The sequence below is a fragment of the Corapipo altera genome, unplaced genomic scaffold (assembly GCF_003945725.1).
Source record: "Corapipo altera isolate COAL_440 unplaced genomic scaffold, ASM394572v1 1, whole genome shotgun sequence".
NCBI classification, from domain to species: Eukaryota; Metazoa; Chordata; class Aves; order Passeriformes; family Pipridae; genus Corapipo; species Corapipo altera.
Window position 1 is genome coordinate 35,140,033 of NW_020884873.1, and position 15,338 is coordinate 35,155,370.

Below are 15,338 nucleotides of genomic sequence, written 5' to 3' on the forward strand. Positions count from 1 at the left end.
AGAGGAAAGGTTGTAGCAGGGGAGATCACTCCAAAAAAGGGCATTTCACAGTACTAGACATGTGCCTTGTTAGCAGTTTTTTCTAAAGGCCTGAGTTAAGTTCCACTCCTGACTCTGCACTTCAGAGAGCTTGCCTGGGGCTCTACAGAAGCAAGCTAAAACTTAAAATTAAGATCTTTCTTTCAGACAGTGAACTGTGTGCTGAGACATCCTATGGATTTCTCTTAACACATGGGGCAGTCTGACAGACTGTGGGGAAGTCCTAGAAGGCAGAGGTGTAAAAAGGAACAAGAAAAAAAACCCAGTTACATGGTTTTCAGGAAGGTGAGTGTGCATATATGTGCCTGCGGTTTGTGGGAGAAATATTTCAAGGTGTATTTGATAATTTGGTTTACCTGTCAGGTTAAGTAAAAATGCATTACAGAGCTGCAAATTGGAATGTGATGTATTGTAAAAATACATTACAAAATTAAAGAAAATTAGTACATTCTATTCAGTCATGACAATAGATAAGATGAGGAAAAACAAAGCCAAAACAAACCTGAAATAAAAAAATATTGACACACCAACTAAAACTCTGTGTGTAAAATAGCAATGAGCCAACCAGCCGATGATCAAAGCAAGCAAGCAAGCAAGCAAGCAAAAATCTTACAGAGCTTTTAAAAGGTGGAATTTCAAAAATTAAATGCTTTTTATATATAAATTATGTTAAATTTCATCACATATTTATGTGATGAATGTATATATACATAAGAATGTTAAGAAGTATTTTCAGTATCTTATATTTCCATTTAAATATACTTTCTAGGTGAATGGGTGCACAGGTGTACATAAATGTCTTTCTGTACAGAACAGGGATAGAGAGTGACTCAGTATTCTGAATATTATCTTTGGAAAAACTTCGCCCAATGATAATCTTGACATTGGCAGGATTTTCAGAACTCTAACTTGACCTCACTGACTAGTTTCAATCATGTCACCACTTAAGTCCCACAGTGCTTCTAGAGCATATATTCTAGATTTGATCCAGCTTAATAGTTCTTCAATACAGATATTACACAGATGTTCATATTCATCCTTAGAAAACTATCTTTGTGCTATATACTTTAAGGTTTTCCCTTAACTTCTTTATTTGGTAGAATTTATTAAATATTTTCAAAATAAATTTGGGGGACTTGCTTTTCAGAGCTTGAAAAATCTTAGCATGGGGTGACTAAGGAGTGCTAAGCATAATTTTTTAAAAAGTGAAATAAAACATAAATACTTTGATAATGGAATTCATGGTGACATTTGGGTGCTTACATTTGAATTGACTATCTTATTAGTGAGATCTATGACCTACAAGAAAGATGGAGGACGTTTTACAGGAGAATGTAGTGACAGGACAAGGGGGAGTGGTTTCAAGCTGAAGAGAGTAGGTTTAGATTACATATTAGGAAAAAATTCTTTACTGTGAGGGTGATAAGGAATTGGAACAGGTTGCCCAGAGAAGCTGTGGATGCCCCATTCCTGGAAGTGTTTAAGGCCAGATTGGATGGAACTCTGAGCAATCTGGTCTAGTAAAAGGTGTCTTTAATTTTAGAAGCAAGATCACACATAAGATGTACGTTGCAATGGAAATATGGCACAGGGACACAGCTGTACCCTTCTTCCAGAAAGTTATGGTTACCCTTCCCTGGGCTTCAACTGTTGTCTCTGTAGAGGCACCTAAAGTCCACTGAGGTGCCTGAGATATTTTCTAATAAACATGAGAAACCTGAAAGCAGCCAGTTCAAAAGCACTACTGAATTTACCTCTCCACCTTGTTATACTAATCCTATTTTGTAGAGACTTCCATACACAGTACTTTTCTTAAGCTGCTACTTAGGGTGAGGGTGTTTTGCCATAGGGTCAATCAAACACGAGGAGGTAGAAAAACCCTTTCTTTTCTTTTTTTTTCCCTGATACATCCCCGAGAACATGTTAATTTGTCATCTAGTACGATGTACCCTGGGACCATTTGGGTCAGCTGTAAAGAAAAGAAAATCAATAATGAGTCATCTAAGGAAACAGGGGAAATATATTCCCCATAACTGTGTAAACTACAGGCTTCTGAAGCCCTGAGACTGAGGAGGAGTTGTGGGGGTATTGTATCCTGTCAGATGCTGAAGGTTGCTCTGAGACAAGTGCTACTGCTTCTTATTGAGTCGAGGTATTTGGCAGAAGGCCCACAGAGAGCATATGAGAGAATAAAAAGTCTTTGTGCCAAATGTTCTTTTGAGTGCCTGAGAGCTGGATTGGTCTTTTTTCTCTGTGAAATCATATAATTAGTAATCTCAAGTCTCAGCCTGGTAATTTACAAAATGTCTGCACACTTTAATATATCATTTGCTTAACATGTTTGATAACAACCTCAGAGATACTGGGGCTTTTGACTTCTTGTGATATTTATAAACTGTGCCTTGCCCTGGATGTTTCTCTACCAGCTCTACACAAGTTTCTCTCATGGATCATGTCAGCCTGCAGCTGCTAGAGAAGAAATGTGGAAAATGTGTTGCTTGCAAAAAGAAAAGTGTCTTCATTTCTGTCCCATAAGGAAACACGCAGCTTTGCTGCTGTCATCATCATCTCATCCACTCTCCTGCCCAATGAACGGGCTGGCTGCAGTGGAGTGGCTTCACTCTGGGCACTTGCAGTGAGAGGTGGGGAAAGACCCAGCAGGCAGCCTACAGCCAGGGAGCCCAGGTCCTGCTGAGGACTGGGTTAATGTGACGAAGCCTCTTCTCTTCCAGTGAGTTGACTTATAAAGAGCTGCAAAATCCTAAATGATCCCTGCTTGTGATCTTGTCTCTGAAGTCTCTGGGGTTTTGTGAACCTAGAAATCATCTAATTTCAAAATTGAAAGCCAGACCTAGGGAGGGCTACACTTTAGGCTGAGGGGGGTCATCTGGAGAAGTAATTATCCTTCAAAAAAAATGAGTTGTGTCTTGAGTTCCTGTGTCTTTGGCTGAAAGTTTGGCATGAAGTAGTCATTTGTAGCCCTTACCATAAAAAGGCTCTGACTTTTGTGAGAGAGGGGAGATAAGCTTATTTAAGACTGGCTCACTCCTGCCAGAGGACTGATTGAATAAAATTAGCCTTGGTAAGGCTAGGAGAATAAAGTCAGATGACTGCAAGCTCTCCAGGTCCAAGAGATCCTACATGAAGTGCTTCATCTGTGGTTTTATGTTTGTTAAGATTGTGTGACCAGCTGGGACTGTGCCAGCCTGCTGCATTATTTCGTTGAGTCATTTTGTCTCTTAGTAGAGATAGCTCAGTCCTTCAGTCCATTTCAGTGTGTAGGTTTTGGTATGACAATGTCTGAGGCTGGATCTCACAGGTTCATTAGTGAGCTTTTCTCAGGAGAATACTTACATTGTAGTTTTCCTTGTTTTTTATCAAAAGGGAAAATGTCTTCACACACAGATGGCTATAACTGGTGACTGGCAGACAAGCTGATGGATGAGACTTTTCTTTGGCACTGTGCAGAAGATTACGCTTGGCAATGTGACTGTGACAATCCATTCATTATCTCGGGTTTTAAAGGCTACCAGACATGCTGTCTGCATAGTGTTGTCATATGAACTCTGTTCATCATCCTTCACCCAAGTGGACTAAGTGGGTTAATTGCATCCTAGAGGAGCTGGGCTAACATCTGCAGAATAAACACAACAATTATTCTTATGATTTTAAAATGGTCCTCTCAGGATTGAAAACACCACAGTGAAACCAAGAAGTCTGAGAGGAGCTGCAGTTAACAACATTTTCTGTGTATGTGTTGCCCACAGGTGCCACTGCAAAAATTCCAAGCAGTCAGCTCTGATTTTTTTAACAATTCTTCTAAGAACCTGTCTCAAGATGCAAGACATATCATGGTAAAAGAGAAATGAAAAGCAATGCTCTACTTCTGACCTAAACTGATTCTCTACTGCTACAAGTAGAGCATAGTCTATCTGGACTTTTCAGTGCCCAAGGTGACCAAGTGACTTTTAATGACTATAGCTGAGTTTTGGAAACATGAATGCTGTAAATAAGACCTCAAAGACCTGTCAATGAGGTGTGTTTGTAGGGGTTTCAGAAATATTTGTATGGAAATATGATATGAAATATGATGAAGTTCCCTCTCAGTCATCTCCTTTCAAGGCTGAACAGGCCCAACTCTCTCAGCCTGTCCTCCTAAGAGAGATGCTCCAATCCCTTAATTATGTTCTTAGCCCTCCGCTGGACCCACTCCAGGAGTTCCGTCTCTCTTGTACTGAGGAGCGCAGAACTGAACTCAGCACTCCAGATGTGGCATCACTAGGGCTGAGTAGAGGGGCAGGATCACCTCCCTCAAACTTCTGGCAGTGGTTTTCCTAATGCACCCTGGGATACCATTGGCATTCCTGGCCTCAGAGGCACACCGCTGGCTCATGGACAGCTTGTGTATATACAATGTATGTAAGTATCTGAAGGGAGGTTATCAAAAGGGTGGAGCCCCACTGTGGTCCCTTCCAACCTTACCCATCCTGTGATTTTGTGATTCTGTGATAGTGTAGAATAAGACAGCACAAAGTTGGCATTTTTTTCCTGCTGATTCTATAGTACGACTCCATATGCCATCTGAAAATAAAGCAATGTGAGTGCCTTTCCTGACATGCACCACAACTGTGTCATGCCTCATTGTCACCACTGAGGACATAGGAATTACTACTGTTTCTGTAATTGATTTTTCGGTTCACTGGCCAAACAGGGGAAAAACTGACCAAGCAAAGAGAAAAATACCAAATACCAAATAAGTTTTTAAAAAATAGAAGAACACCTTTGTTTTTGATAATTCTCACAATTTTAAAAATCTCTTATTTTTTTAAAACAATTAAAATGTGTAACAAAATAAAATTAAAAAAATATGTGGAAACAATTCTTTACCTGCCCTCTGTGTGAGAATACTTACTTTTAGGTTCAATGTGTAATCAAATCAAGGAAACAAAGAAAACATATAGTTAGAAGCATGATATAGATTTTTGGCCAAAGAGAGACCATATTCAGTCTACAAAACAGCACATTTATATTTTGCACTGTCCCACAATGACATCCACGTTATTTGTTTGCCCCCTTGATTCTTACCCAGAGGCTCTCAATGGTGCCATTGCCAGCTGTGAGCACCATACATTCTAACCCTTCTGTTACAGTGCCACCCCTCTGCCTCTTCTGCCCTGCCAATCCCTCCTGAAGAGCCTGTAACCATCCAACAGGGCACTTCAGTCACAGGTCTCATCACACCAGGTTTCAATTATGCCAGTGATGTGAAATCTCTGGGACTGGACCAAAGCTTTGAGTTCCTCTTGTTTGTTCCTCATGCTGTGTGCATTGGTGTACACACATTTCAGGAGTGGTACATTGTAACCAGCATCTTGTAAAGCAGATTGAGGGATCCCATGGAATGATCCTTGAATGCTCACCTCCTCAAGTTTTGGCACACTGTCCCATTGCTCATCACTGACCAGCCTGGTTTTGTTCCTTTCCCCCTTCCAAGCTAGTTTAAAGCTCTACCAATGAGCCCTGCTAGCTCCCGTGCTAGAACTCTTTCTCCCTTCTGAGATAGGTACATCCTGTCAAGTGTCAGTAGACCAGGTGTTTAGTAGATCATTGCATGGTCAAAAAACCCAGAATGTTTCTGAGTACACCAACTTCAGAGTCACTCTGATGGATCTGCCTAGTCCTATCAATATTATTCCTTGTTATGGGAAGGATTGAGAAAATCACTACCTGGGCTCCTGATCCCTCAACCAATCATCCCGGGGCCCTGAAGTCTCTTTTGGTTGCCCTCAAACTTCTGTTTGTTGTTTTGTCACTACCAGTTTGAACAACCAAAAGGAGATAGTAATCAGAGGTTTACATGAATAAAGGTTGCTTATGTACCTACTTTGAAAAACTCTGAGTCACTATAGTGTTTCAAATGGGACATCTTCCTGATCATAACCCGGATGAGGGTTAAAGGTCAAAGTTTATAAAATATTAGATGTAATATGGATTGAAAGCCATGGCTAAGTGTAATATCCATTGTTTATTGCTTATTTGTTGCTTCTTGTTTCTACTATAGATTCATTTTTGTAAAAAGCTTTAAAAACCATACAGACACAAGCAAAGAAAGCTTTGCACATTTTACATAGTCTTTGTGACCTCAGAGGAATTACCCAAAATAGAATAAAATAAGATGCATTTATTTCATGTAAGAGTGCAGAGCTGTATTGCTTGTAAGCTGATATAGGAACTGGTTTCTGCAGGAGTTAATCATGTATCTGTGGCTGCCCACTCCTGCTGCTTCCCTGTGGCTGAAGCTGCTTCTCACTGGTCTTTGCACCCAGTTGTAGGAGTTAAACTGGTAGAGAACTAACCCTACAAAAAAGGGTTATCTTCACTATCAAAAGACAATGCTCATGCAAGCAAGGGATGAAAGAGTCCAGGACAAGAGACAAGGGATCTTCTTTTTCTTCCAGTAGCTGTTAGTCATTGATGGGTTTAGATGTATCACAAGCTGTGCCAGTGTCATTGATAATAGAGCCTTTTAGATGTTTTTTTTTTTCACTGTCTGTATGTGGCTACTGTAATGATGGGGAACCTGAGCACAGAAACTTTATTTCACCTAGTCTGTGACAATATGATTTCTTCCTCCTTGTTAATGACCAGTGCATGTGTTAATGCATGACCTGTGCAACTTTCAGGAAAGAAAAGATTCAAAAGGCCAAGCAGATAGAATCATAGAATGATAGAATCAACCGGGTTAGAAAAGAGCTCTGAGATCATCAAGTCCAATCCTTGATCCAACACCACCGTGGTTACTAGACCATGGCACTAAGTGCCACATCCAGTCTCATCTTAAAAACCTCCAGGGACGGAGAATCCACCACCTCCCTGGGCAGCCCATTCCAATGCCTGATTATTCTCTCTAAAAATTTTCTTCCTAATATCCAACCTAAACTTCCCCTGGCACAGCTTAAGATCGTGCCCTCTTGTCTTACTGCTGGTTGCCTGGGAGAAGAGACTGACCCCCACCTGGCTACAACCTCCTTTCAGGTAGTTGTAGAAAGTAGTGATGAGGTCTCCCTGAGCCTCCTCTTCTCCAGGCTAAACAACCCCAGCTCCCTCAGCCTCTCCTTATAGGACTTGTGCTGGAGTCCCTTCACCAGCCTTGTTGCTCTTCTCTGGACCTGCTCCAGCACCTCAATATCCTTCCTGAACTGAGGGGCTGAGACCTGGACACAGTACTGCAGGTGTGGCCTCACCAGCATTGAGTACAGGGGAAGAATCACTTCCCTGGTCCTCCTGGCCACACTGTTCCTGATCCAGGCCAGGATGCCATTTGCCTTCTTGACCACCTGGGCACACTGCTGGCTCATGTTCAGCTTCCTGTCAATCCAAACTCCCAGGTCCCTTTCTACCTGACTGCTGTCCAGCCACTCTTGTCCCCAGCCTGTAGCTCTGCATGGGGTTGTTGTGGCCAAAGTGCAGTACCTGGCACTTGGCCTTGTTGAACCTCATCCCATTAGAATCAGACCATCTCTCCGGCTTGTCCAGGTCCCTCTGAAGAGCCTGATGGGTGTCAGAATTGAACATCAAGGATTAAGTGTTGAGCCTATGAAATGGTATTCAGAAGACTTTTCTTGATTTAATGCTAGGTTTGTATATAACACTGCACCTACACTAAATACCTTACATTCATATTTGTGAGTTGCAAAATAATAATCTTGAATACTAACTTCCCTTCTTGCCCGGAGCAATCTTTCCAAAGAAATAGAGGCGTAAGGGCCATAACTTAGTGCCAGAAGAGCTGTGCAAACGTGACTGAAATTTTATTTACCTGACGGAAAGAAATTTAAAGCTACCATGAAGAAACAGTTTTACGTAAAATGAGGAATAATAATTGCTTAGCTTTACTTTTTCCAGAAACATGATAATGACCACTTAAGTTTTTGGCATACGAATATCATACTGATTTATGAGATAGCTATTGATGATTTTGCTACATGAAAAAGGCTTTAAAAGTGACAGGTTAATTACAGAATATATAATTAATGGGTGAGAAATGGTTGTGCCTGTTTCCCAAGTCCCACTCTCATAATACAGTGTTACATCCTCTGGAATATAATCTATACATATCTTATGTTATCTACAATCATCAGGAAAATTTTGCACATAATGATCTCTGAGTCTCTTTCTTCAGTCCTTCACAGTGATTGCAGGAAGGACAACTTGCATTAACAGGGAATGCAGGACTAAGTGTTTGCACTGGTTTTGAATAACTAATTTCTGTAGGCTTCTAGAAATGGCATTTGGTTCCTCAAAAAATTTCTGCAAAACGAGCAGCATGCTTTGAAGTCTGTGCTAGGAGAAAAAGAAACAAAACCAAAATATGAATCTCCCAAAGTACTATCTTCCTTTTGTGGAATGGTTCAGTGGCTTGATGAGGTTAATTTGTATTAAGTTGTGGGAAATACTTTATCTGCTGTATATAAGCTTAATTTCACATGAATATGACAGATACTGTACTTACGGCACTGGAACTCAATGATTTAATAAGCATAAGGAGCTGAAATCCCTACATTTCCTCTCAAAGAATATTCATTGCATACTCTAGATGGTATAGAAACTAAAGAATGTTTGGCCTAGATTTTTCAGTGTTTGAAGTATCTTTGTATACTTTTCTAGGATGTTTTGGTTTTATACCCAGAAAATGTCAAAGTAGCTTTATTAAAGATTCCCCAAATACTATTAATAGTATATGATTATTTTTTGTTCTGTTCCATTTTTCATGTAACTTTTCACTTTTTGAAATGCTTTTCTGTATTGTACATGAATGTAAGTGACTGTTTCATTTAATTACACTCTTTTTCCATAGAAGTATTACAATGCCTCCTAATTACTGCAAAGGAGGCTTTCAAAACTTTTGTTCCAGTATTAACATTTCTCTCACAGAATTTTACAACAGCTCTTTCAACTGGCTTCCATTCCCAATGGCTATTGGCATACATTGTATTTAATTTTCTCTTAGTGGTTATATTATGGCATTTCTGTAGACCTAGTAGAGCAGTGTAAAGCTATACAATAAGAGAGTGAGGAGACAAAATTTCAGGGTCAGTGATACAAAGAATACAAATAAAAACTAATCTAGTGAAAAATAAGTGGTATGAAGTTCTCATCCTATGACTGGATTTACTTCCTTTTGTAGATTCAGTGTCTGGGTTTTTTATGTACCTTTTCTAAAATACAAAGTAGTGAATTTGTGTTAGTATGAGTGGGTATAAGATGTGTAATTGCCAATCAAAATAAAAATTAGTGTGAACTTACAAAAGCAGCATGTGTTTGTTCTACTATATATTATACACTCCCAATATATCATAGAATATTTTTTTTCCCTATTCACAGATAAAAAACCTTCTAAGTGTTTTACTGAGGAAAAAATAGTTTATTTAAATTGCTTTATTGGCATGTATACCAGTAGAATTGTTTGGAAAAATTTCAGACAGACAGTATGAATTGTTTTCCTTATTCTCTGTTGAATTAAAAGTTATAGTTAGAAGTTGAAGAAAAGCAGTTTTTGTGCATAAAAGTATTTTCTTTCCTCCTAGATTTCTGATGTAAATGCAACATTTTAGCATATCAAAATATGATGGATCATGGGTTAATTGTTTGCATTGTGTTATATCTTTTCAGATGTAGCACAGCATGATATGGTGGAGTATAATCAAACCTGACACAGTACAATGCATTGAGTGACAAGAAAGACCACAGACGGTTCATTGGAATTTGTTATACTGAAAAATGCATAACTCCCTGAATGAGATGTTTAGTAGTTTATGTTTTGTTGGTGAAGACACGGAGTCTAATTGCTGTCTGTGACTTTTGCCTCTAGGAACATTCTTGGGGTCCATAGCCTACATCAAGTTTGTTTTCCTTTCTCAGGCCTTTTAGGAGCTGACACTGTGCAATAACAACTGAGTGGATCCAGGGATCAGTGTCGGGCTCCTGAAAGGCTGTTAGTAGGATTTTCTCCTCATGGAAGCTCTCATTTATTGTTTGACACTAGGTATATAAAAGGTAGCTGAAGCATTCAGTACATATGCTTTGCACAGAATATACAAAAAGTTAAACAGAAGTAGAAATAGAGGATTTAGAGGTACTGTTAAAACACATATTGCTTTAGATAGTTTGTATTCCTCCCCATAAAAAAAGTTGTAGGTCAGCTAAAAGTTCATATTTTTTCTCTCTTCCTTCTGATGAGAATGAACTATCCCCACAAATATCTGGTCTTATATCAGTAACCACTGAAAGTTCAGATAAAATTACTTTTTTCTGAAAACCATGTCCTTTGGTAACTGGCTGCTGAACCAGAAAGGGTAGTTTGGCAGTTCCCCTCTTACCAAATTGGTCTTCTCATAGGACTCCAGTAGCATGATTCTGGTGATCAGTTACAACAGATTGAATGGGAGTGATAGGTACATATATCGAATAAAGAAAATTGTCACGTTGCCTCCCTTGTTTGAAAAATTTGGTTCCCCATGTTCCCAGATTTGCTTTGCAGCACCAGGTAGAAAGATTTAAAATATGATTCCTTAGCAGATATTATTTCTGGATTTTGTTTTAGGGCTGTCCCTGTATCCTGCCAGTTGTTCTCTGTGCACTTGTAGGAAGGTTTTGGAATACCGTATCAAAGGCTATCTGTTCTGGACGTAAAGCCTGGAGACATAGATTCTGAAAACATATGCATGTATGGTTATTTTAGCATTGATACACTTTCACGTCAAAGTTTCTCCCTTGGGGAAAAAGAAAAAAAGTATTGGTAGAGATACATAGCTGTTTATGGAAGTCCAGAAATTAATATAGTTTCTAGGCTAGTTTTGTGTTTCTGCTTCCCACTTCACTGGAGCAATCCTCTATCCAGCCTTGTCCAACCATTCTTCTTTAGCTAGTGTTTTATGCCTGAGATAGTTATACTACTTTTACAAAAGAAATCAACTTTATATTGTAGTGTTAGTATCATTGTAATTCTTGTTTCATGCATGACAGATTGCCTTACAGAACAAAATTTAATGCATTTCTTATTAAAAAAAACCAAACCAAACAGTATGATGCTACCTTGCAAAGTTATCAAATTGCTCATCTTTTTATTTTCATAGCTCACCATGTTAAAACTGGGACCTGTGAAGTGGTGGCACTTCACAGATGTTGCAATAAGAACAAGATAGAAGAAAGATCACAGACGGTGAAGTGCTCCTGCTTCCCTGGGCAGGTAGCAGGTACCACCCGGGCAGCTCCTTCTTGTGTTGATGGTGCGACTACTTCTATTGCTTCCTTTCTTTGTGTTCCTTGAAGTTTTTGCTGGCTTAACATCATCAATGAGACCCACTCCATTACAGTTACCTATTTAAAATAAGAGTAGGAGAGCTTCTGCGTTTTGAAGGTGATCTCCAAGGTGAACAGAAGTAAGATGGGAAGAATTAATTATTTGCTATTGCCCTGCGGAAATACTAAACAAAATTATTAGATGACAGTGAAAGAGACCACTTGAGGGGGCTAAATTTGATCTAAGAGAGGACTCTTGGAGTTGTATGAAATTCACTTAATTGAAAGTATTTATGCAAAATTGACATGAGCATATAATTTTCATGTGCTGCAGTCTTATATCTGATTCATATATTTATCATACAGGAAAAAAAAAAGCAAAGAAACACAATGCAATTCTGTCCAGTTTTTAGTCTTTTTAGACCAACACTATTATTCCTATTCACAGTGCAATATTAATGTCTTACTTAATTGTGGTATAAGTTCATATGTTTTATTTGGGAAAATACGAGATGATTTTTCATATTACTTTCACTGAAAGAGTAGCAGGATTCACCCTTTACATTGTCTCTTTACTGTTGATATGTTGTTGGCTGTCAGAGAAGCTGTAAATATGTACTCGCTGGGGAATAAAGTTAATCAGACTGTGCTAGACTGTATAGTAGACCAGGCAAAAGAAGAGATTCTACTTATCACTGAAATCTGGCTAAGCAAGAATAAATGAGGTTGGAATGAAATGCTATGAAGAGGTTGCCTTTGAAGCACATAGCACCTTTTGCAAATTGAAACTTAATTTCTTATTAGGTGGCTGAAAATCACAGACTAGCTGTCAGTGAACATATTTCTAATATTTTTCTGGAAAATAAGTATTGCAACATAATAACCTAATGAAATGTCCATTTCAACAACATGCAAATATGTTTGTTTTCCTTTCTTGTAGCTTCAATCGTGGAGCAGAAATGGTGGTGCCACATGCAACCATGTCTTGAAGGGGAGGAATGTAAAGTTCTTCCAGATCGTAAGGGGTGGAGCTGTTCCTCTGGGAATAAAGTGAAAACAACTAGGGTAGGTATGATACCAACCTGACATGTTGCCAACAAGTATAAAAAAAAAAAATGGTGCACAGAAAATTGGGTGCACATTGAAGACCTGAGCTGAGAAGACTGAAGAAGCATGGGAAGAGAGTCATACTGGGATTGGACTTCCTGGTCCTGCACACTATTCTCAGCATACTTTTCGATTACCTGAACATAGTAAGCAGTGTGCCAGACCTTCTCAGGTAAGCACTGAGGATAGTAGAGTTGATCCCTTGAACTAAAAGTAATCATCAAATGTATTATAATCTAATATGTATCTCGTTCTGAAACTTGCTCAAAGTCTGTACACCTTGCTAAGCCCTTCGTTTACAGGATAGCAAACAAGTGCATTTTTATCAATAACATGGAATACCATGTTTCTACATAAAAACTGCTGAGTATGGTAAGCATTTGATATGTCATTACAGTATGATCTTTCGGTTCTTTTCATTTTGTATGACTGGGATTTACCAAGAAGTTTTGACAGAGTTTCAGTGAGTTCTTTTCCTCCATTTGACACTTCTTATATTGTTGGTTCAAAATTACATTAACAGCAATACATCTAACATTCATCATATACAATGCCTGACAACAAAGTATACATGCTGTCATCTCTGCTTTTTAGTGGCTAAAAGAAATAGAAGAAAAACAAATTCTTCAGATAAGCTGTAAACACAAAAACTTCCTAAATCTACAGCATTGCGTCTCAGTAAGGTCAACACAGTTCTTCATCAACATACGAAAGATTAAAATGCTCTCAGAAGACACACATGCATGTGTTTAAGTATAAACACCTTCACCTCTACATGCCACCACACACACTCATGTCTGGTTTTTCTTTTAAGTATTTAGTACTTGTTTGCAATGTCAGGCCATAATTTGCTAGCATGGTATTTACTGTGTGCAAGTGTTTGAGTGTCTGTGTCATTTCATTGAAATCTTCCTTTCATAAATGCTAAATTTCTGGTATACATTGGCTGTAGCAATATGTAGTGTGCACTGATTGAATTGTATTCCTTCTGTTCCCCAGAGAGCTCCATATGTCTCAGTTTCTGTATGTATAAGTCTCTAAAACATTTTGACATTCTCTGCAGGAAGGACACTTTCTAAATGTTTGTTATACAATCCCATTCCTGAATCCACTTTCAAATATGTTTCTTCTGAACATAACCTTGCTGGAATGCTTGACTTTGTACAGGCCAATGCAAAACTGATTATATACATGTAAAATGTGTCTGCATGTATAATATAACAAGAAGGAACTAGATAGAATTTAATAATAGTAATAGAAATAGAAAAAGAATTGTATGTGTTTTAAAATTTGTCAAACACTAACCACTATTAGTGTTACAGAATACATGCCATTTTATATTTATTGACAGTGTTTAACAAGAGGTAAGTAAACATATGGATCTGGATTACATTTCTGCAGAAAAAAAAGAGGTCGCAAAAGGAGGAAAGATGAATTAGAAATACCTTGATGCCTTAATTTTCTCAACAATTTATCAGAATATGGGTTTTTCTGCATTTGTTAAGGTTGTGAAGTTTTGTCCATTGTTAGGAATCTACAGAAGACCAAAGCTGTTGTCCTCAAGGGCTTATGCCTCTGTTGTAGATTTGTAGGACTAGTTCTTTGAAGTAGTTGGAATTTTCTTGTCCACCATGGTGGGGGCAAGCCTCAGGATTCATTTCATACCTCTTCAAAAGTGATGCTTTGAAAAAGCCAGTCCTTTTTTTATATTTGCCATCATAAACAGTGATTCGGTATAATGACTATCATAACCTGCTTACAGACCTAGCACCACTAAAAGGTCACCTTAAATGCCCCACTATTTGTTCTGCTTTCTGGTTTGTCCAGATATGGTATGCTGTGCCCCTTCTTCCTTCATTTTCCACATATCTGCAAGGCTGTTTTGAGACAATAGCAAACTTGAATTCAAATTTCTGATTTAAAATTGGTCTAAGTCATTGAAACCAGGTGACAGGTGAATGAAGGTCTCTGTCTTTCCAGATGCAGGGGGCTGTGATTTTAGCAAACATCTTTCTGATGGGCAGAAAAATATACGTTGCTATTGGAAATGCGAGTAGTTCTTTATGTTGAGTAGCTTATTATCAAAAGGCAAGTAACTTTCCCTAATATGTAGTGACTACAATATTTTTTTAGCTCCTCTTTCTGCTCCCTGAAATCTATATATATAAATAAAAGATTCTAAAGTGCTCTGTGGTTTCAAAATCTCCTTTTTTTTTCTTTTCTTTTTTCTTTTAGGAGAATAATAAAAATAACTCTACAGTCAGTCAGCATTAAGAAATCATGAATAATAAGTTTCTCACTGTAAAATGAAATAAACCATATGTGATTATAAAGAAACAAAGAGAACTGAGCTGCTTGGGTGATTTAAGTGGATTATGGAAAAGCCTTGTGAAGACTTTCCTGAAAAGCCAAAAAAAAGTCTATATTCACCTCCAAGCATTTTTTAAGTTAGCCTCCTTCATGTGGGAAAAACCTAACCCAATTGACCACTGAAATACTAGCTACTCTTTTATGGAATACCAACTTCAAAAGCAGCACTTATATTTCTGCATCTTCAGTTGTTAATAGTTAAGCTTTATGTTAGAGATAAAACTAGTGGAGGAAGAAAGTATTTTATTTGTCCACCTCTCTTAGCATATTTAATCATAGTATTGTAAAAAGTGATGATACCAACTTCCTAATACTTATGGTATTAGGCAAAAAGGTCAAATGAATAATGGGAGAAAACTAAGGGATTTTTAAAAATATGGTCAGCTTAAGGTTTTGCATTTTGTTCTGCTATAGTGATCTAATAAGGTCTTACATGAATAATGAATTAGAAATACTAGAATTCAGATGTTAAGAAAACTCATTTGGAAATTTTCTTCAGACTGAAAAAACAAGTATTATTA

The 15,338-nt window shown here is 38.1% G+C and overlaps 1 protein-coding gene across 15 annotated transcripts in view; it reads left to right on the forward strand.

The window, feature by feature from the left end:
• The window catches only part of FAM19A2 (family with sequence similarity 19 member A2, C-C motif chemokine like), a 180,620-nt gene that overhangs the window by 146,524 nt on the left and 18,758 nt on the right, over positions 1-15,338 (forward strand). For 13 of the 15 annotated variants that reach the window (XR_003530124.1, XR_003530120.1, XR_003530121.1 and 10 more), the window contains 2 exons: positions 11,175-11,327; positions 12,281-12,405. Coding sequence is in view for 1 of the 15 variants with exons in the window: in XM_027658193.1 (XP_027513994.1) it covers positions 11,175-11,327; positions 12,281-12,405 (278 nt within the window). In the remaining 14 variants the exon portion in view is untranslated. The other 2 variants (XR_003530138.1, XR_003530136.1) reach the window with 2 other exon arrangements.